General features: G+C 34.8%; 2 protein-coding genes and 1 pseudogene across 3 annotated transcripts; 2 read left to right on the forward strand and 1 right to left on the reverse strand.

Annotated features, from left to right (window-relative positions):
- Positions 1-1,267: 1,267 nt before the first annotated feature.
- On the forward strand, positions 1,268-6,436 carry LOC122603192 (zinc finger CCCH domain-containing protein ZFN-like). Of its 2 annotated transcripts, none has more exons than XM_043775833.1 (7): positions 1,268-1,287; positions 3,067-3,224; positions 3,578-3,640; positions 3,894-4,013; positions 4,137-4,427; positions 5,428-5,742; positions 5,943-6,436. In XM_043775833.1, the coding sequence occupies exons 2-7, from the start codon at positions 3,096-3,098 to the stop codon at positions 6,174-6,176; spliced, it is 1,152 nt and encodes a 383-aa protein (XP_043631768.1). In that variant the 5' UTR covers positions 1,268-1,287; positions 3,067-3,095; the 3' UTR covers positions 6,177-6,436. The 2 variants fall into 2 exon arrangements, with proteins under 2 accessions (XP_043631768.1, XP_043631767.1); XM_043775832.1 differs by lacking the exon at positions 1,268-1,287 and adding an exon at positions 1,503-1,620.
- A 3,250-nt stretch (positions 6,437-9,686) lies between these two features.
- On the reverse strand, positions 9,687-16,444 carry LOC122603062 (annotated as a pseudogene).
- Positions 16,445-19,715: 3,271 nt separating this feature from the next.
- On the forward strand, positions 19,716-20,907 carry LOC122604217 (putative F-box protein At1g47790). Its single transcript, XM_043777111.1, has one exon. It carries the CDS (start codon positions 19,723-19,725, stop codon positions 20,905-20,907), a length of 1,185 nt encoding a protein of 394 aa, XP_043633046.1. The 5' UTR covers positions 19,716-19,722.
- The last annotated feature ends 381 nt before the right edge of the window (positions 20,908-21,288 follow it).

Consider the following 21,288-nt stretch of genomic DNA (forward strand, 5'->3'; position numbering starts at 1 on the left):
TTCGGGACTCGGTTTATTGTGCCACCAGAGATTGATAATTGGATGATCTAAGCAGTGCCGTCTCCGAGGAATTATAGAACTCGGCCGAGAAAAGAAAAGGGGGTCTGGAAGATAGGTGCAATAATTATAATTATGTAAACTAAGATATAAAAACGATGATAAATATTATAACAAATTGGTACGTGAGTTTTTTTTCTCTTGTTAAATACTATTGTTTAACTTTTAGAGAATTATTAAAGTTTGTAACGAGCTTAATTAATAACATATATTTTTATATAAATACATAAAAAATAAAAAATAAAGTCGGGCCCCTTAAGAAATCGGAAATCGGCCGGTCGTTCACTTCGTCCTATGCCTAAGCCCCCATGGATCTAAGAGAGTAATTACTAGAATAGAATTATGTTCAACAATCAAGATGGAGGCACATACCTCATGCTCTAACATAAGTCATCGGAAATGAAGTCATGTTATTTGTTCCGATTTGTACGAGACACAAATTCCCAATATGATTATGATACTAACAAATTATCATAAAATTATGTCATTCTTATAGTCTACCAACACATTTAATTACAAAATTAAGATACCATAGTAACGAACACAACACCTTAAATACCCTGCTAGTAGTATTTAATTAGATGACTTTTTTGTATCGCATCTCGTGTCCCCTAATGACATCCACAATAACCACAAGAAACAAACATGACAAAGATTACATAAGTTATTCCTCTTTCTTCCAACTAAAATAACCAAAATACCTTTTCTATTAATTTGTCAATTTTTTTTTGGTTAATATATAAATAGATGATACTATTCACAACAATTTTTTGCTTACAAACATAATAATTATTAGCTTTAGAAAAAATAAATTTCAATTCCCATATAAAATACTTTGATATTGATATGCCGTTTTGAAAGAATTTAACCAACAAAGTTTGATAAATAAGATATCCCACGTACTTTTGTGACATCATAGAATATAATTCTTAAAATATACTTCTTGCCTTTTTTTTTTCTTTTTTTTAACCTTACGAATTACGAGACTATTAAACATAAACAATCCTAAAAAAAAACTTTTCTATATGAATTATTAAAGTATCCCATTTGCACGTGTTAACTAAGTTAACACAAAGATAAGTAAAGTAAAGTAACAGTGCAACACAATTCGCGCTTGTAATTACCAAAAACGTACGTGTGAAAAAAAAAAAAAAAGAAAGAAAGAAAAGATGAGTGTGTATGTGTGTGTGTTTGGTGTTTTTTGGTGGGGAAAAGGAAATAAAATGGTTGGTTAGTTTTCATTCTCTTTCTCTCTCCTGTTTTTTTTCTTCTTCTTCGTCTAGTGTTTGTTTCTGTGGAGAGCAGACAACGAACCATAAACCAATCAAATCAAATACATATATATATATATATAATATAATCTATCTCTATTTTTTTTTTTCTCTTTTTCTGTCTCATATAAAATACACATACATTTGATCAGACACAAACACACACACAGTGTAATCATATGTAACACAAATATATATACAATTTGGTTTGGCAGTTGTTTTTTTTCTTCTTCAGTGTAAACTAAATTGTAACTGAAATATTTCGATGTCACGATCCACTTTTAAAACACAGGTGTGTTATATTTTATTCCTTTTCTAGCTCTATATGTATAGATAAATACAGATTAATGTATAGATCATTGAATATGTTTATGTATGAAAATGAATCTATATTAAATGATTTTGTGTCTATTGATTATGATGAAATGTTTATTAAGATTGATGATTTTTGCATGATTATTGGTTTAGAGTTTTATTAGATGACTGGATTTTGGATTAATATATTTGCTGTGATTATATGTATGGATGTATGTTGGTTGGTTAATAATTAATGTTTTATTTATGGTACTTTTTACATTTTTTAATATGACTTTTTAATGTAAAACAAAATATCTAGTTTGTTATTCATATATGATATGATGTATGATGTATGGGTGACTTAATCATATTAGTTGTTTTTTATTAGTTTGTACGTAGGAATGAAAATTTGTTATTCTACTATCTACTATTCCATATATCTAAATGTAAGTCGTTTTGAAACTTCAAGTTCTATTGAATCGTCCTGGTAATTAAACTAAATTATTGCATGTTATATCTAGTTTAACAAGATTTTACATATTATACATGTTATATCTGGTTTAACAAATGAAAAAGTAGGTTGTTATATAGGATAATTATTCCTATGTATGTGAAACTATAAAGTTTTCTACATATACATTTTTAAGTTGATGATGTGCCTCTTATTATTGAGATTGCAATATTATACATTCCCCACCAGTTAACCATCTCCATGGTAGCTTTGTTGTAAAGCATCCAAAGTTCTCAAAATTCGAACCTGATTAGGTATATATCTTAGATTTGCCACGGAAAAGATTTAGGAAGTGGCGACTATGATACCCGTTAGGCGTTAGGTCATGTACATTAGAGCCAAATGCTTGACTTTGTAAGGATAGTCTGAACAGGAATCCCTCACTATGTACCCATTGTTTATACATTCCCTTCCTTTTATTCTTACTGTCTTGCTTGGCTTCATACTATTTGCTCCTTGGAATAGCTAGCCAAATAGGTTGGTAGTGATCAGATACATAGTGCATGTTCAAAGGAGCTTATCATCTATATTTGTTTATTACTAGAGTTCACTACACATGGTCACACACATATAAGTATTGATATTTATGTATGTGTATTATTCATTTACATGTGTATAGGCCTATAGGGAGTAGTTCAAATAACACAGTTATTACGTGAAACACGTTGGAAAGAATAAGATGATGAGACGTGACAACTTTTGGGCAGTGTACATCCATGTTCTGCGCTAACTTTATAGAATTGTTGATACGTAGCTTGCAGTTCTATGCACAACTGTCACTCACATTCTTTCGTACCACTTTTACCATGAAGATTGTTTTACAGTATTAAATCCACATTTACTACTGTAAAACAATAAAAAGAGTAATATACTTCTTGTGAATGTTGGATAAAATCCTTTTTCTTTGATCGAATTTGATACGATTTACAGATACACTGTGACAATTGAGCTTTTGATCAATGGAATCAATGGAGGCAGGACCTTATCCTGTACGCGAAGGAGAGCCAGATTGTTCTTATTACATCAGAACAGGCCTTTGTAGGTTTGGGGCGACATGTCGTTTCAATCATCCACCTAACAGGAAGTTGGTAAGTTAGTAAGCCATATTTTGTTTGTTAAGTTGTGACAATATATAGTTGCTACATAGATCTGCCTCAAAGAAACCTTCCTGCTATTCTATCAAATTTGTTAACTTCTAAAATATAAGCACATTTTTGCACAGCTTTAGTTAATAAGTTACCAAGCTAGTGACAGTAAGCATATATACACAGCATTAATTGATAAGTTTGAAGTTAGTGAATTGAAATCGGTTACTATTTATATTACTCTGTTTATCTTTCATCTCCTATATAATTCTGACTTTCTAGTTCATTATTTTTTTCTGAACTTAAGCTTCCTTCAAAGTAATTTAAATAGTATTCATTTCTGTTCATGGTTCCAGGCAATTGCAACTGCAAAAATGAGAGGAGAATATCCAGAAAGAGCAGGACAACCTGAATGCCAGGTAAAAATCCATGTTGCTTTCTCTCTATCTGCCAATAGCGGAAATATGAAAATATTGTTACAGCTAAAGTTTGAAATACTTGACAATTTTATAGTGTGTATTGGGTTTTTTTTCTTTTTCAATTTTTTTTTTTTTTTTTTTTTGGTGTGTTAAATCTTTAAAAAAATTCTGTTCCCAACATACTCTATTTTATATATAGCAACCAACTATTGGTGTTTTAAACTATCTTGTGTTACTCTACATTTTATGACAGTATTACCTAAAAACGGGAACCTGTAAGTTTGGAGCAACATGCAAGTTTCATCATCCCAGAGAAAAGGCTGGGATTGCTGGAAGAGTTTCACTAAATGTGTTGGGATATCCACTTCGAAATGTTTGTATCTTCATACTTTTTTCTTTTTTGATTCAATTCTGTTATTAATATAACCAATATCATTGACATACACATGTTGTTAAGATGCAATATTCTTATGCATCGCTTTATTTTGTCACACAGAATGAGGCAGAATGTGCTTATTATCTGAGAACTGGACAATGCAAATTTGGAGGCACATGTAAATTTCACCACCCTCAACCATCTAATATGATGCTCTCATATCGTGGTTCTCCTGTTTATCCTACAGTCCAATCACCTACGAGTCCTGGACAACAGTCGTACCCAGGAGTAACAAATTGGTCCTTGTCTAGAGCTTCCTTCATCAGTCCACGCTGGCAAGCACCTTCTAGTTATGCACCCATGATTCTACCACAGGGTGTCGTATCAGTTCCAGGATGGAGTGCCTATGGTGTAAGCTTTCACATATGTTCTTTTATTATATATCCCTGTCTTTATGATAAAAAAAAAGGTATTTTTGTATACATATGCTTGATTAGTTAAACCAGAAGTGGAGGTTTTGGCCTAAATTGGTATTGCTGGGTCTAGTATTGTCAAAATATATTAAAACAGGTCTAAATAATGTATGGGTCAAAAGGGCTCATATCTGGTTGGGCTAACGACAACTACATGAACTGCATAAGCAATATCTGGACGAATAACAATAATATATACCAGACCTGTTCCTTTCCTTATCTTTAACCTTGTAAATAAGTATGAGTGCAGAACTATACTATTAAATGAACAATTCACATTTTTAGGATAAAATGATTTAGGAGATGTTGGAACTGTAATACTTTTTATCAGTTACCATTGCTATTAGTTTACTACTTAGATGCTACAAATTTGTGAGTTATTAATACATTGTGAAAGTAGAGTGTAGAGTATTGCTTATCATGCTATTTAAATGAGAAAGGAAGTAACACAACCAGACCCAACCGGGCCCATTTAGAAAAACATGACGCTTTTTGATTTATACCCATTTTGACCCATTATCTTCCAACCTGACCCAAATTACCTACTGTGCCACCTATAGTTTTACCATATTTGCCGTAGTAAACAAGTGGTTGTGCATTGCTTGTGATCCATTACAAAATCATACGTCAAGTTACTTAACCTATTACCTTGTAAGAATGAAGAGATGAACCGATTTACTACTCAACGGGATGAAAAAGATAAAAATGCTATGCATATAAAACTATCAATTTTCTAGTATGCTGATCAAATATTAAAAGTCAGCAGATAAAACTTACAAAAAAGTGAAACTTATTTCTTACCTGACAAAGGAAAACTAGTACCACTTGCCATCTCATACATCATGCGTGGAGTTCATGTCTTATCACGTACCTTTAAAATATTAATCGAAAACTGTTCTTAATATTAATGGACCTGATCTTACTCATCTTCTCTTCAGGGACAGCTTGGGTCAATCTCATCTTCAGAAAGTCAACAACAGACAGGCGGAAATAGTCAAATTTATGGAACTTCACGCCAAAATGAAGCATCTAATGAAACACTTCAAGGAACTTATTCTTCGTATCGTACTGGTTATTATGCATTACCAACTGAGAATGTGTTCCCAGAGAGGCCTGGTCAACCTGAATGCCAATTTTATATGAAGACCGGTGACTGTAAGTTTGGTGCGGTTTGTAGATTTCATCATCCAAGAGAAAGAATAATACCTATGCCTGATTGTGTTCTTAGTCCAATGGGCCTTCCACTACGTCCGGTTAGTTCCAGTTTATAATCTGTATAATTCGTATTGAACCTTTGTTATATTTGGAATCGTGGTACTGCTATTGGCCTTGTAATGAATATTTTTTATTAAATAGTAAAAATTATACAAAAAATAAGAGAAGGGAAGTAAGAGTATCTGCTCTGAATGTATATATTTTTCTCTCAGCAGATTTCATTTTCAATTTTCTACAGGGAGAGCCTTTGTGCATTTTCTATTCTCGTTATGGTATATGCAAATTTGGTCCAAGTTGCAAATTTAACCACCCAATGGGGGTTTTCGCTTACAATTTATCTGCATCAACATCTGCGGCAGCCCCAAATGTTCGCCACTTATTAGGATCATCGTCCATAAGTGGTCCATTAAATATATCTCCAGAAAGAAGACAAATTTCCACGAGTGATGATAACATTGACTCCGAGGATTGAAGACCTTCCAAGTGACTACCGGTTATTTTCCACAATCTTTTTGGAGGATAAAAAAATTGTAACTTCATTTATATTGTTGGAGATGTACATAATACATGTTAAAGTCAACCTGTTCTGAAAAATCAATTCACTTGATAGATTGTCTTGGTCTGTCCTGAACTGTGTTGATGCGTTGTACAACTCCACATTTTTGTCACATCTGGTTCAACCCAATGTGAGCAGTTAATCTTTTACAAAAGCCTGTTTCTGATTTATGTATATTTTACCTTCTTTCTCACCTTTATATATGAAGAATTTTTGTTTCTCTAAAAAATAATTTCTTTAAGCTTACATTCTGGTAGTCCGTTCATGGTCTAATGTCACTGGAACTCCTGCTCATGCCAATTCCTGTAAGTGCACTCTCCCACTTCCTTCTAATCACTTCTGATATGTTGCTTGTTGCCACTTCTAGTATTATTAGTAGAGGTGGGAAGATGGGCGGGTACCGGGTAAGGCAGATTGTATAACTGTTCAGACGAGTATTGGCTTGAAAGCTGAAATGGGTCAATATTAGCACTAGTTACAGACTACGCTGGTTCAAACCCGTTTGACCTTTTTTTGTAAGTTGTAATGTCTTATTTGTGATTACAAAATCACTATTATTACTATTAATTAATCTAAATATTTTCAAATAAACAATTCGGACGTTGTACTCTATAAAGGTAGATTTTGGGTGACTGGTGACCCATTTGGCCCTTTTTAGCTAAAACTATTGTTCGAAACAATTTGAATTATTCTCAACCGACATTGACTGTGAAGTATAATTCCTCTACCCCCGTCAGTATTCTTGTGATTGTTTCCTGTTTGCAGGATCTCAAGTTCGAACATTTCAGTTATATGTATTTCTAGCTTGATGGTGCATTTTGTGTACGACATATTTACAGTGTCCATTATGGACCCTTTTTTCTGTAGAGTTCCTCCTACTTTCAGTTAGCAGATATTTTCAGTTAAGCGTACAATGTTAAAAGAATTTGACAATTTGTCATGTCATGCAGACTTGTTTCATTGCCCATTGAGAGAATAAGAAGCCGTAGATGGTGGCTTTGTCAAAGTAAAGCAGAAATTTAAACAGTGGACACCTAATTCACCAGGTCTAGGGTACCTATAACTCCCCGTCTGTGTATCTGACACTCCGAAAGCTTAACAATGTTCTCTTAAAGTCAGAAGGTAATATGGATTTGTTTAATTCATCGACTCTTATTATATATACCTTTTTCATTACATAGGGGAACCATTTGCTAATGCTAGCGGCCTAACGCTATAAATATGTACATTTTAATGAGTCTACTATAGTATACCCCCGTGCTATCATGATTTTCTTTCAACCCAAGAGCCTTGAAGCCATGGTGCTTGCTCAAATGCTTAGGCTCATAGGCCAACAGAAAATATGTATGCACTTGCGTCCGTAGTTAAAGCATATGGCAACCTTAGCTTGTTGAGTTGTGGAGTCTGCATATATTGTCACCCAACATACATGCAACCTCTGTGCATGTAATAGTCTGAGGCACAACCCCTAGATGGACCCGCTGACTCTGAGGGAAAGTAGTATATTTTTACCTTTATGTGGGTGATCCAATTCCATACTGGCTTGCTGTCTTCCCATCACTGATTTTGTGGACAAGTTGTAAAATGGTTTCTGCTTTGATAAGAATCATTTATAGGCTATAGCTATCAATTACACAGTTGATTACTAATCAATAGAGTTTAAGAAAAGCAAGATGCAGATACATCATGGTCATAACTTGAATCATACCAAGCATATATACATCGTCCACACTCACGACACATGTTTTTTGACAAAGAAAGATAAGGTAATTTTGTATTTGTACTAATATTAGTGATTGAATGTAATAGTTATTGGTCAAGTTTTCACAGGGACCAACTAAACACCCATCTTATAAGCTGTATATTATGTGCTTCCTTGCGATTGTGGGCCTATCTTAGGGGGGCTAAAAGCGCTTCTGCTACAACCAGGCTGTAAATTGTTGAAAACTTTGAGATTTTTGTTGAGAAAAATTGATTGATTACATCTCTTTACAAACTGATACCTAACTGCTAAAGTTAATTCTGAATCAAGTAGCATACACAGACAGCAAGATTTGGTTGGCTGGCGGGTATGTATATCCTGTAAATATAAATACTGACACGCTAAATACATAACTCCTTTCAGCAGTCTCAAGAGCTGTTTGAACCGTCTATTTGCCTTCATTACTTTGGCCTTCTGAGGATAGAATGCAAGAGCGATTGTGACTTCAGTGGCTGATTGTATAGTCTTCCGCTTCCGATTAAACTACGAGCAGATCATAGCACAACAGGTAAAACAGGTTATACATTCAGATGTTGTGTTTAGGGTGCCATTAGCTGCTGTATCCTTGGTTGATTGTTTCTCACATTCTCGTAGTTAGGGTGCCTAAAGTTCATTGTTTTTACACATTGGTTGGTTACTGGATCACCAAACTAGATGATATCAATGTTACATGATTATTTTAAGGTAACTTAAAAAGATACCAAGAAATACAAAATCATAAAGATAAGAAAGTAAAAGGTCATTAAATTAAATCTAATCTACTAAACAAACTTACGAAGACAAAAATGAAAATTCACTAACATGTCCTTGTTTACCCACCATTATTAATTGTTATTCCATATTTTAATTCATGGCTAACCATCATAAGAACAACGGGTAACTGGATTGTCAAGTGTCCGACGTCTGCCTCGGTCTGCTTTGCACCACCCTGCTTGACATGGGTTGGCTTGCACATAATTAAATTTTTATTTTTACTTTTCACGCACACATATCTAATACTATCTTATAAAGCATCTTGCCTTTTTTTCAAATCTCAATTAAGTAATTGAACTACCTAAATTACCCTTATCTTTATTCACTAATTTAAACATCTCTACCTAATATACCTATAATACCTTTAAATCTCAAGTATTTATTTTCTCTCTCTTCAAATTTCAACTACTCATTTTTTTTTCTCTTCTCCATAAATCATTTTATTCCTCTAATTCATTCAAAATTTTTTATCTCAAAAACCGTATATCGATAAATTATAAAAATTGTATGAGTGTTCTTAAAATTTCATGCTCTTTCATTAGAGATGTCATTCGATATACTTTCGATGAATTTTTAAATCCGATGGCAGAACCCGTACGGTTAAGGCATTTGGCTATCGTACTCTATGACTTGACCTATGACCCTCACCATCTCACCGCTGCAACGCGCGGACACTATCTCTCGTTAAATAAAATAAGGGGCGCCCATTATACAGATGGATGATAACATGGATAAAAGCGACGTCAATTGGCTAGAAAAATGAAGTGGCGTAGAGGGTCCACATGATTCTTCTGGATCCAAACCCGTAAACACCAAACCCTTAAAGATTAAACAACGGAACAAAAAACTCCAAACGCCAGTTTCAAGTTATTCATAGACGAAAAAACTTCGGGGCCAGGCCGGTAGGATTTTCATGATCCTTCTGGATCCTCCTTGTCCACCAACATGATTATGCCTACGTGTCTCTCACAGCAAACCAAGCCAATCAAGGATACTTAGAGAAAGTTTCAATGACCATCGGCTTGATTGGAACCGTCTTCACCATTCTAGCATCACCTTGTTTCAAGAAACCAGGTTCCTTCTCCAACTCCACAAAAGACTTGGGGGTCAATCTTGGACAACATCTTGTCAAACTTAATAGCAACGTCAGAAGTATGGCAGTGAAGAACTGGTATATACCCTTTTCTAAGTTTACCCGGGTGGTTCGTGACAATGAAATTAGAAGTAAAACTAGCAGCACACTTTGCAGGGTCATTCAGAGTCTGAAGCAACGTGCCCACGTTGAAGATGATGTGTCACATTATTCTCAACATTGAAACCAACATTGTCTCTTGGAAATGCCTAAGACATTCTTACGTTGTGCATCTTAAGAGATTTGACGTCACTTGTCAAACCACTTGGGCCAAAAGTGACCACCATACTTGGCTTGATCACACCTGTTTGAACAGTGCCCACTGCCACGGTTCCAATCCCACCAATTTTGTAGACATTGCTAAGCGGAATGTGTAGAGGCATCTCAGACGGTCTTCTTGTGTAATACCCCAAGATTTTAAGGTAAAAGAAATTAACCCCTTTTTATAGTTTTGGCATTAAATTAATTTCCTAGTATTTTATTTTTAGTTATGGGGTTAATTTAGTTAGAACTTTAGCGGATAGCGGGTATAATACCCACATTTTTAGAGATGGGTCGTGGCACCCATAGAAAATGTCAGCCACATCTCCTTTTTCCACCTTTACACTTCATTTTGTTCTTCCAAAAATTTCTTCATGCAACCTTCTTCCATTCCTTTCAAAATCAAGGGTTAATTCTTCAATTCAAAGGAAAGGTTATCCATAATAATCATTATCATCATCAATTTCTATCAAGTAAATTTAAAAGCTAGGGTTTGGGTGGTGAAGGGTGGTGGCCGAAAATTGAGAAGAAAAAGGGAAGGATTTGTGGATTTAAAATCTCAAGTAATTGTCTTCCATTGTTGAGGTAATAAATTTCCCCAATCTAGCTTTGTCAATTCTCTTGAAAATTAGGGTTCATGAGTGAACCAATTTGGGGATTTTACTAGAAAAATGATTTATGGTTAATTTTTCCCCAATTCCTTAATTAACCTAGTTGTCATTGAGTTATATGATATGTTTGATTATGAAAATAATGAGTGCATGTGATAAATTTGAGTTCTTGAGAAAAGATGAGTTTTGACTAGTCATGGAATTGTTGATGAAAATGTTAGATTGAACTACCTAGTGTGTTTGTTAAAGAAAATGAAGCTCAATGACAAATGGGTTGGGTTTTGGGTTTAGAAAGGCTAGTGATTGAGTATGACTAGGTTGAACTAGTCAAGTTGTGAATGTAAGCTTATGCATTTTATGTGATGATCATAGGTTGAAGCTTGTTGTGCATAATCGTTTTAGCTTTATTTTCCAAGTTGCGGAGGAAGTGAGTATTCTTGCATACCTTTATGTATACGTTGGGCCAATTACCATGAGATGTGAATGTTCCAAGCATGGTAATTGGTTCGGCGTTAAGCCCATGTGGGGCATTGTTTATGAGGCCTAAGAACCTCCGGGGCCTAAGAATCCCGATAGTTGATGTAACATGAGGCCTAAGAACCTCCGGGGCCTAAGAATCCCGATAGATATGATTTGTTATGATTGTTTAGCTTATATGGATCCATATATGTGTTGTTAGTGTGCAAGGTGAATATGTAAATGTGACATGACGATGCCATAGGTTACATGTGAAAGTCCTTGTACTTTGCCCTCCTTCGTATCCATAGATGTATGCAAGTATATTCACTAAGCCTTTGCTTATATTTTAGTTGTTTACCCTTTTTATAGGTAGTTCCGGAAGAGGGAACTAGGATTGTTGATTTGAAAGTGTTGATTTAGAGCTTGAAGTGGTTGAAGTAAAGATTTGCAAGATTTGAAAGTATTTAGGTCATTCATGGATGAATGACAAGCTTTTGGGTTTAGAGGCTTAGTTATCCCTCTCCTTTTGGCTCTTGGTACATTTCGGGTTGATGGTCATATTTTGTTATATTATGTAAAAGATCAGGTGTAAAGCTTTTTTAGAAAAGATGTAAAGTTGCACTTTGGGCGAAAATGGTGTCAAAATGGGTAAGATGATCCGTTTACTTGTGGAAACTTGGTTTGTATAAATGGATGGTATGGTGACTTTTGGAAATGTAGTGTTAGCTGATTTATGTCAAAACTAAGTTGCTAATCAGTTGTCGGAAGCTCGGTTTTGAGAAAAAGGGGTCGAAAGTTGTTCAATGTGTCATAAGTACGAAACCTGAAGAGGACGGCCTTTGTGCAGAGGACGGCTCTTGTGGACGGCCTCTGCAGGACACAAGAGCCGTGCTCCTCTGTAATTTTTACACTTTTTTACCGAGGCTTCGTTTGACCTTTCTGGGACCTGAAACTCATACAATAGACTTATATTAACATTCTAAAAAGGTTCAATTTGTCAGTTTTCAAATTTGAGAATTTTGAATTTTGGCGAAAATTGGCCGTATTTTTCTAAGTATAATTTAACTAATTTGCGTTTCTTTTCTTTTATGTTTATACCTTTGGGATTAAATTGAGTTGAGGCGTTTCATCTTGGCTCAATGATCTGGTCCATAGTCACATGGAACGCGGTACGATACGGTTCGTGGAACGAAAACGGGTACGCGGTTCGTAGGCTTCCAAAATCCGGTACGAGAGGGGGTAGGTTCATTCAGAACGCCAATTCGGTACGCAAAACGTCGTACCCTTTTCGATACGTAAATTTGGTACAAAACATATAAATAATTAACATATATAATAAAGACTTGTTATTCATATTAAAATCCAAAAGCTGTTCATAATCAAAATAAAAAAAAAACCATAACTAATCGACACTTAGTCTTTTTCCTTTTCCAGTAGGGTCATCAAACCTAAAATATCTTTTCCCAATATAAGCCCAATATAAAATTGTATTTTATAGCCCAATATAAGCCCACTTCCTTATCAAACCTAAAATAACTTTTCCCACTTAAAAAAAAAAAGTACAACCTCTACTTTTCTAATTTTGTCACTATCCCCCCCACCGGAAAAAAAAACGATTTCTCTTTGTCGGAACGTCGATTTCTATTAAACGGTACGGCGAACCAAAGCTAAAAGGGACGCGAATTTCAGCCTTGATACATCAAATCAGGACGCTTGTATTACCGTTTTGGATCGCGTTTCGCCTTCGTCCGGGACGATTTCTGTAACACCCCAACTACGATGGAAAACTCGGGATGTAAGATAAAGCACACGCGCACATGGATGTTACATAGGAATACTAAATGAGTGCATAGATTAAACATAATTAATCGATTACATAGTCAATTAAGCAAAAGAGGAGTCATCACACATAGGTTAAGTCAACAATTAAATAAATGTATGAAAAGTTCCCACGCAGGGGTAACGGTTAGGCATATTGCCATCAAGCGTAAATGAAAGCATGCAAACTCCAATCCTAAATCCTGAAGTCTGCTATGAGTCCCATGCTACCAATCCTAGCCACGATTTGCTTGATTACCTGAAAGGAATACTTAAACGTGTCAACACAAAGGTTGGTGAGTTCGTAGGTTTGAGAACATTAATAAGTTGTATAAGTTATGATTTATGCCGTCAATAGAATTCAAGAATAAAGTAGTATGATGTGGCTAGAGACCAACTTTGCACATGAGTATGAGAATGTGTATAATTGTGCACTTACAGTACTTGACTAGAATAAATCAATCGTGCACTCACAGTCATAAACATGACATGGCTAGTATGTATCAATCGTGCACTCACAGTCATAAACATGACATGGCTAGTATGTCACAATGTAGTCTAGCAGCCATAGAATAATAAAAGCAGTTACAGCATATATAAAAGCATGTGTAGTATTCCTTTTACCCCAAAGCATAAGTAAGAAAAAGGGGCTACGAAGACTCACAGTGATCCGGTACAAGCGTAGTTTACAAGTACAGAGAACAAGCACAGATATAATTAGGTTATATCTATTTGAATCCATGTACGTCTTGATGTAAACCTAATCACAAGCCACTGATCATAAATAAACACATGTATTAGTTCTTGTGATTCATTATTCACTGAGATGTCCTTGATGTACTGATGATTTGGTCCTTTAAAGATCTTTGAACGTTTTGACTCAACAGAGTTTGAATAAACTTTAAGTACATGAACTGGACTCGAACTAAACGTCATTGAACTCACCCATAAGTACTTATCGTGTTAATGAGTTGAACGTGTCTTTAGATAATGAACTTTAGCCTTTAGAACTCGATTTAGTTTTTCATAGAACTCATACTTTAATAATCAAGATAGAACATGCCCTTATTGTACTCGATTAGGGTTTTGCACAATGTACGTTGTTTTAGATCGATTCATGAACTAGCTTTGATGTTAATAAGTAGCCTTGAATGTGATTGATCAAGTGATAATAATGTTATGAATTTGTTTGGTGATTAGTGATCAAGTGTGGTATGTTATTGAACAAGTTCGTTTTGCTTTTAGATGAGTACAGAATCGTCCTACGGTTTGAGAGTTCAAGATCGTCCCACTGGACAAGGAGCAAGATTGTCCTAGTTGTTCTTGGAGCAAGATTGTCCTATCTGATAGAGTGCAAGATCGTTTCATGAGTTAGGGTTCAAGATCGTCTTAGTGTCCAGCTTAGTCAAGATCGTTCTAGTTTCTACCATAGCCAAGATCGTCCCAATTTCCATGTACAAGAACGAGATCACATCTAGTTTTATGAACAAGTGTTTGAGCAAACCGATCCAAAGGATCAGTTACCCATTAAACATACCAACAACATCTCAACACCACACAAGATCGAACGAACAAGTAGGAGGTACCAAGCAAGTTGCCTAGGACGATCTTGAGAACCAAGATCGTCCCATTCAAGACCGTTTTATACTCCAGATGAGCTGAACAAGGAAAATTTCATAACACGAAGATCTAGGTCGATTTCGGGACTTGTTAGAACATAGAACTAGTACATATATGCACAATAACATTAACCATTAACACTTTAAACGATTTCAAAACCATTTAAAACATGAACAAGGTGTGGCACATCAAGAACAAGTTTTCCTTCATTTTCAAAAATGGGTTTTGTAGATTAAAGCATGTTATGACCCAAATTTGTTTATAAAAATGTTACTAAACACATTTAGACACAAACCCATTAACTATTAACACAATTTTCATTTAAAAATTGGACCAAATCATCAAGAACATAAACTTGAAAAAGTACACTTTTAATTTGATCAAAAACTCAAAATTTGTTGCTGTTACCTGAGATTTGATTCCAGAAATATGTTTTGATTATCACAAGGATGCTAAAAGTACAAGCGATTTTGGTTTAACAACCCAAAATCAAAAGATGAATTTTGTGTGTGTTTATGGTGGCTGCAAGTGTGTGTTTTAGAGAGAGAGAGAAGAAAGATGGAGAAGAGGATGAATAGTGGCTTCTCTCACGAGGGTTTCCATCTCTTTCTATATATACCTTTCCCATATTAAATGAACTCAATAAATACAAGGACTATTTGTGAACATTTTGAACTAGAACTTTTATGAACACGAACGTTTATGACTAGAATTCTAGTATTTTATCGTATTGATTTATAAACTCGTCATTTAAATCAAGATTTAAGATCAAATGGGCCTTCATGTAAACATATTGGGTCTAAAATATACCTAGAACTTAAATTAAGTTGAGCCGTCTAATCGTTCTAATAGCGACAGTACGATTCGAGCAATTTATTTAAAACATTTCTATGACGGTTGTTACAATTTCGTACCGCGTTTCGGTACGAGGTGTACCGTACGAGAAACCATGCTTCGTACCCGTTTCCTGTGACCATGATCTGGTCAAGGACTTCAAGTAAAGTTGGACCCTTGTACCAGCTGCTTAAATCATTATTAGGTGATATATCAATCATGTTCTTGCCTTCTAAACCAGAAATTGGGACAAACGGGATATCACCAGGTCTGTATCCAACTCTCTGAAGGTAGAAAGAAATCATTCTGACAACCGAACCGTACATGTTTTTTGCGTATTTGGGTGTAGTAGCATCCATCTTGTTGCAACAACAAATCATATGCTTGATGCCAAGCACAAATGCAAGCAATATGTGTTCCTGAGTCTGTTTCATAAAATATTCAGATTCATGACTGTATAGGGACGAGTCAATGACCAGAACCCCACAGTCAGCCATGGAGGTTCCAGTGATCATGTTCTTGATAAAGTCACGATGCCCAAGGGGAATCATCAAAGATTTGACCTTTTTCGGGGGAAAGCCCTCCTACCGAAGATCAGACCTGTTGACATGGTCTTCAACCCATTAGAACGAATACGTTTATTTTGCAAATGATTATCAATGATGGTTCAGTAAAAGTGAGTGGTCTCAAATTTGGACAACGTAATGTCGATCGTGATACCATGTTCACACTCTGCCTTGAGCCTGTCCAACACCCAAGCATACTTGAATGAATTTCTATTCATCTCATCAGCTGATGCTTCTTTCTCAAACCTTTCAATCTCACACTTTTTAATTCCACCTAGCAAGTAGATCAGGTGCCCAGCGGTGGTTGACTTCCCAGAATTCACGTGTCCAATGAACACAATGCTCATATGAGCCTTTTCATGACCCATGATATATGATAAATAATAAGCGGTTGGCTGACTTGCTTCAACTTTGTCTTCTTTATTACTTAATAGGCTCCAACGGCAATAATATATATTAGAGGGAAGAGAATGAAAGAATTAGAACCCTAGCTAGACGTATATATAGTTAGAATATATAAATTAGGCTTACCAATGAGTATTTAGCCTAGCGGGTTTAGAGAATGAAGGGGAGGCCTAAGGTCCACGAGGTCATGGTTTCGAACTTGACTCGGGAGGTTTTACCACAGTGGGCCTACGGGCGGTGGGTTTCCTCACTGAGGTGGTGTTTGGGGGGTGTTCGCCGCTGCCCTTGGATAGGGTCCCCTATGGGAATAGCTGTGCTCTATATTGAGTAGATCTGTGAAGTAGCACCCCAATATTACCGTTAAAAAAACCTTCAATTGCATGGTGATCATTATGATAGTATAACACCCAAAATCCTTAGAGGTTAAATAAATAGATAATTTAGTAAGTTAAATACTTTTGTTATATGAAATACGTAATTGATAGGTAATATAATCTAGATGTAAAGCCATGTTAACCCAAGCGATACTATTATAGTCTAGAATCGATCGTACATTCATAGAAATATTGGGTCTAAGCAAACGATGAATGAATATATCTAATTGAAAATGACGTATAGGGAAATATAGTTGTACACAATAATATTATAGTCTATAATCGATCGTACATTCATAGAAACGTATCTGCATACAATTGTTTAGGTTTAATTAAACCTCAAGCTCGTTTGAATTGCATGTTTTTTTTAACTGTCTATAAGTACTAAATAGGTGTACATCTATATTAGTAATAGAACACATTCACGCTAATATATAAATTTTAGCTAAGCATGTGTATCTAAACATCAACATCTAAGCCCTCGTATCTAAACCCCCGCATCTAAACACCTGTGTCTAAACTCCCGCATCTAAACATCGATATCTAAGCCCTCCTATCTAAACACCCGTATCTAATCCCCCACATCTAAACCCTCACATCTAGGCCCCACATATAAACAAGCAAACACACCATTTTTCACGTAATATTGTATGAGCCTAACACGAAACTCCTTACTAATTTTCATAGATTCAAACACTTCAATTGTGAAATGGTGAGCCCCAGAGTCGTAGATTTATTGCTCGTTTATTGTGAAATGGTGATTCCGGAGTCGTGGACTCTCTTGCTCATTTATTGTGAAAACTGAACCCGGAGTCGTGGACTCTCTTGTTCATTTTTCTCCTATTTTGTTATTTAATATTTTGATATTTATCTCTGATATATATATATTTTGAGACCATCCGTCCATCAGACAAAACTATAGTCTTTTAATATATATATAAAAGAGAAACCTTAATTCTAAAATAAAGAAATTTTGACCCTTAAACCATTCTTAAGGGTAGGTGAAGGAAGGGGGTGAAATGAAAAGGTGAAGTAGGTGAATTGTTAATGGATATAGGTGAAATAGGTAGGTGATGTGAAGAAGGTGAAAGTGTTCACCTATAGTTTATTATGTCATAATTTTTGTCTCTTTCTTGTTAATTTGTTTTACTTTGATTTGATTGGATATATTGTAGGGTATAATGGGGTATTAAATTTGAAGGTGAATGGTTAATAAGAAAAAATGAAGGTGAAAGTGGTGAGAAGGTGATGCTGATGTGGCTGAAAAAGTGTAGGTGAATAAGATGAACGGTTAAGAATGGTGTTAGATGAAACTCAACTTATAATTAGAACCATTAGATTAAAGTGCTGATCATATACCTTTTATAACTTTTTTATATTTAATTTTAATATAATAAATTTAAATATGATCATTAGTTATGGAAAGTAATTTCCTATATTTTATAATTATAGAAAGTAATTAATTTAATGATATAATTATAAAAAATAATTCCAAAACTTTATATTAATTTTTATAAAAACTTTTTTTGATTTTTTTTATTGTTATCAAATTATGAGTTTATATCTTTTTATCATATAACGTAATAAATATTAGTTATAGTTATAAATATATAATTTTATACTTCGCTAATATCTTATCATATTTAAATAAAAGATATTTATGATCTATATAGTGTTAAGAATAATCAGAAAATAAAAAGTAATATAAAAAATAACAAAATCACTGTTTTTTAACTTTCCTCCACCGAGAAAGGATCATCTAGAGTCATAAGAACAATCTTAATTTTTTTGAATTATTTTATCTTTTCGTTACTTAGCGGACATTCTTTCCAGTCTGACTCAAATAAGAGGTTTACTATTGTTAAATTAATAAAGATTAGGCATGTGGATAACCAATCACTAGAATCTATGTTCCCTTTTTTAATATTTATATCATGCAAATAAAACTTTTACATAAATTTTAACTTATTTAATATATGTGTAACAAATATAGCATTATTATTATTGAATACTTTTATTTACAATTTGTCAATACAAGATATCATGAAACATAGGTATTTTATTAGTTATATATGTTTAATTATCCGCGTATTACGCTGGACATAATCTAGTTATTTAATAAAAAAAGTAATTTAAAATCAAAGTTTCAATACGTGACACTTGGAGGAAAAAAATAATTTGACAAACTGCCACCGTTTAATATAAGATTTTAAAGGTTTTTAAGGAGCTTAAGCCTCAAGATTATAAAAATAAAGTCACTAAGGCCATTAGCAACGTATGCGTGGAACGTGCGGTGTGGGTGGTGACCACACGTGAACACCGTTGCCGGTGCCTAACCATCCACGCGTGGTGAAGTTTGGGTGGTATGACCACGCGAAGGAGAAGCTGCGTGCGTGAGTTCCAAAGCATACCAGCGGTTACTTTATAAATTTTTGAAAAACAAAACTTCTATTTCCATGATATATATACACAGACATATACATAGATATAGATATACTCCGTCTGAAGAAGATGAATATGAATTTTTTTTTTTTGTTTTTTTACCTATATTTTTGTTTTCTTACCCCTCAAATTTTGTTATGTACTTCAAAACCACCCCCATTTTTCGTTTTTAACCATGGGTTTGTTATATTTTTTGTTTTTAACCATGAGTTTGTTATATTTATTCAAATTTTGTTAGGTGGTAATGCCAATAAAATTTGAGCGAGTGGTGAATGGGTACATAATATAATTAGTTGGAAGTGAATGGTGGGTGAGTGGTAGGTGGAGGTGATGCCGTAACAATAATTAATTAAAGGTTTCTAAAGTAAAAAACTCAAGCGAAAAAAAGTTTTCCTTCAGTCAAACTTACCCTAGAACGAGTCTCGATGAAGAAAATAACATCAAATTCCGACGACACAATCCCTTTTGACACTCAAGTAGAGATCCTGAAAAAACTTCCGGTGAAGCCCCTGATCAAATTCCGATCAGTCTCAAAAGAATACAAGTCTTTGATCGACAGCCGGATTTTCATTGCCGAATACGGGTCCCGCGAGACTCACCCGAATCGTCTGCTTGTAAGGTACACACAACATAAGACTCCTAACGTTGAGAACTATGTTTGTTTTTTAGACAATGATGACAGTAATTTCACCCAACAAGAATTTGCCCCTCGTATTCCTAATGCACTCACTAAGCTGCTTAACCGGCTACGAATAGTGGGCACCTCTCACGGCTTGTTGTGCTTTTACGGTTTTAATTATTCTTCTAATGAAAACAATATGATTATTCTATGGAACCCTTCAATCAGAACATCGTTTGGTATTACTTTGCCTGGTGAGTTAGGTTGGTCTTGTAAGGATAATGTAATCGGTTTTGGGGTTTGTCCTGTCACTAGTGACCCTATTGTGGTCAAGAGTAGAAATCTTGATGGATGGGAAGTTGAGATTTTTACATTGAGCACCGGAATTTGGAAGAGGGTTCCGTCCACAAATATTCCATCCCGTGAATCGGCTGAACTGACATGGCATCAAATTGTTATCAACAAGTTAATTTATTTTCTTGCTTATGATAAGACAGTTGCCGTGGAACCAGAAAGTGATAAAACACACATTGATGAATCAGATGATTTTCTTAACTTGATTGTGTCATTTGATATGACTACCAATGAATTCACAATACTAGACCTACCTAATAATTTAGCATACCGGTCTGAATACTTGTCCATGTCTAAGATTAGGGAATCTCTTGTGGTGCTTGAATACAACTGGGATACGTACAAATCAGATTGTGTTGTATGGATGATGATGGAGCAGGGTGTTAGAAATTTGTTTACAAAGCTATTCACGATTAACGAAGATGTTTGTTCGGTAGTGGGATTTATGAAAAATGGAGATCCTATGATAGTAACTGAAGACAATTACGACCACAGCGAACCAACGGCATTGAAAGTTTATGATCGTTGCTCACAACATTTCAAACAACTTGGAATTTATGGAGAAGAGGATTCATTCTTCATGGGCTCCTATGTGGAAACGCTGCTTCTGCTTGATCACCCAGATTGTTTCATATAATAGTTGATCACAAAGATGGGCCACATTACAAGCTTTGGATCTAGAAGACGTGTAATTTGTTGATGCATTTTTCTGATCATAAATGTTCTATTGCTAATGGTGAGATATATTCGTTACAATTTTACTAAGACTTCTGCTGAAGTTTAACTTACATATGGTGAATGTTCTGTTACATGGATTTATGTTTTTGTATGCATTTACTGGCTTCTTCATGCCCTGCTTTACATGGTTCAAGTTTGTTTGTGTTAAACAAATTGTGTCTTAAATTGCCCACGTAGCAGCATATATGGAAAATTGTGTCTTAAGTACAATTGCAATTACATAATCTAGGATCCCAACACATACGGGTCACAAGTACAATAGAGGGTTTTTGAACCAATC

Source organism: Erigeron canadensis, chromosome 6 (genome assembly GCF_010389155.1).
Source record: "Erigeron canadensis isolate Cc75 chromosome 6, C_canadensis_v1, whole genome shotgun sequence".
NCBI lineage: Eukaryota > Viridiplantae > Streptophyta > Magnoliopsida > Asterales > Asteraceae > Erigeron > Erigeron canadensis.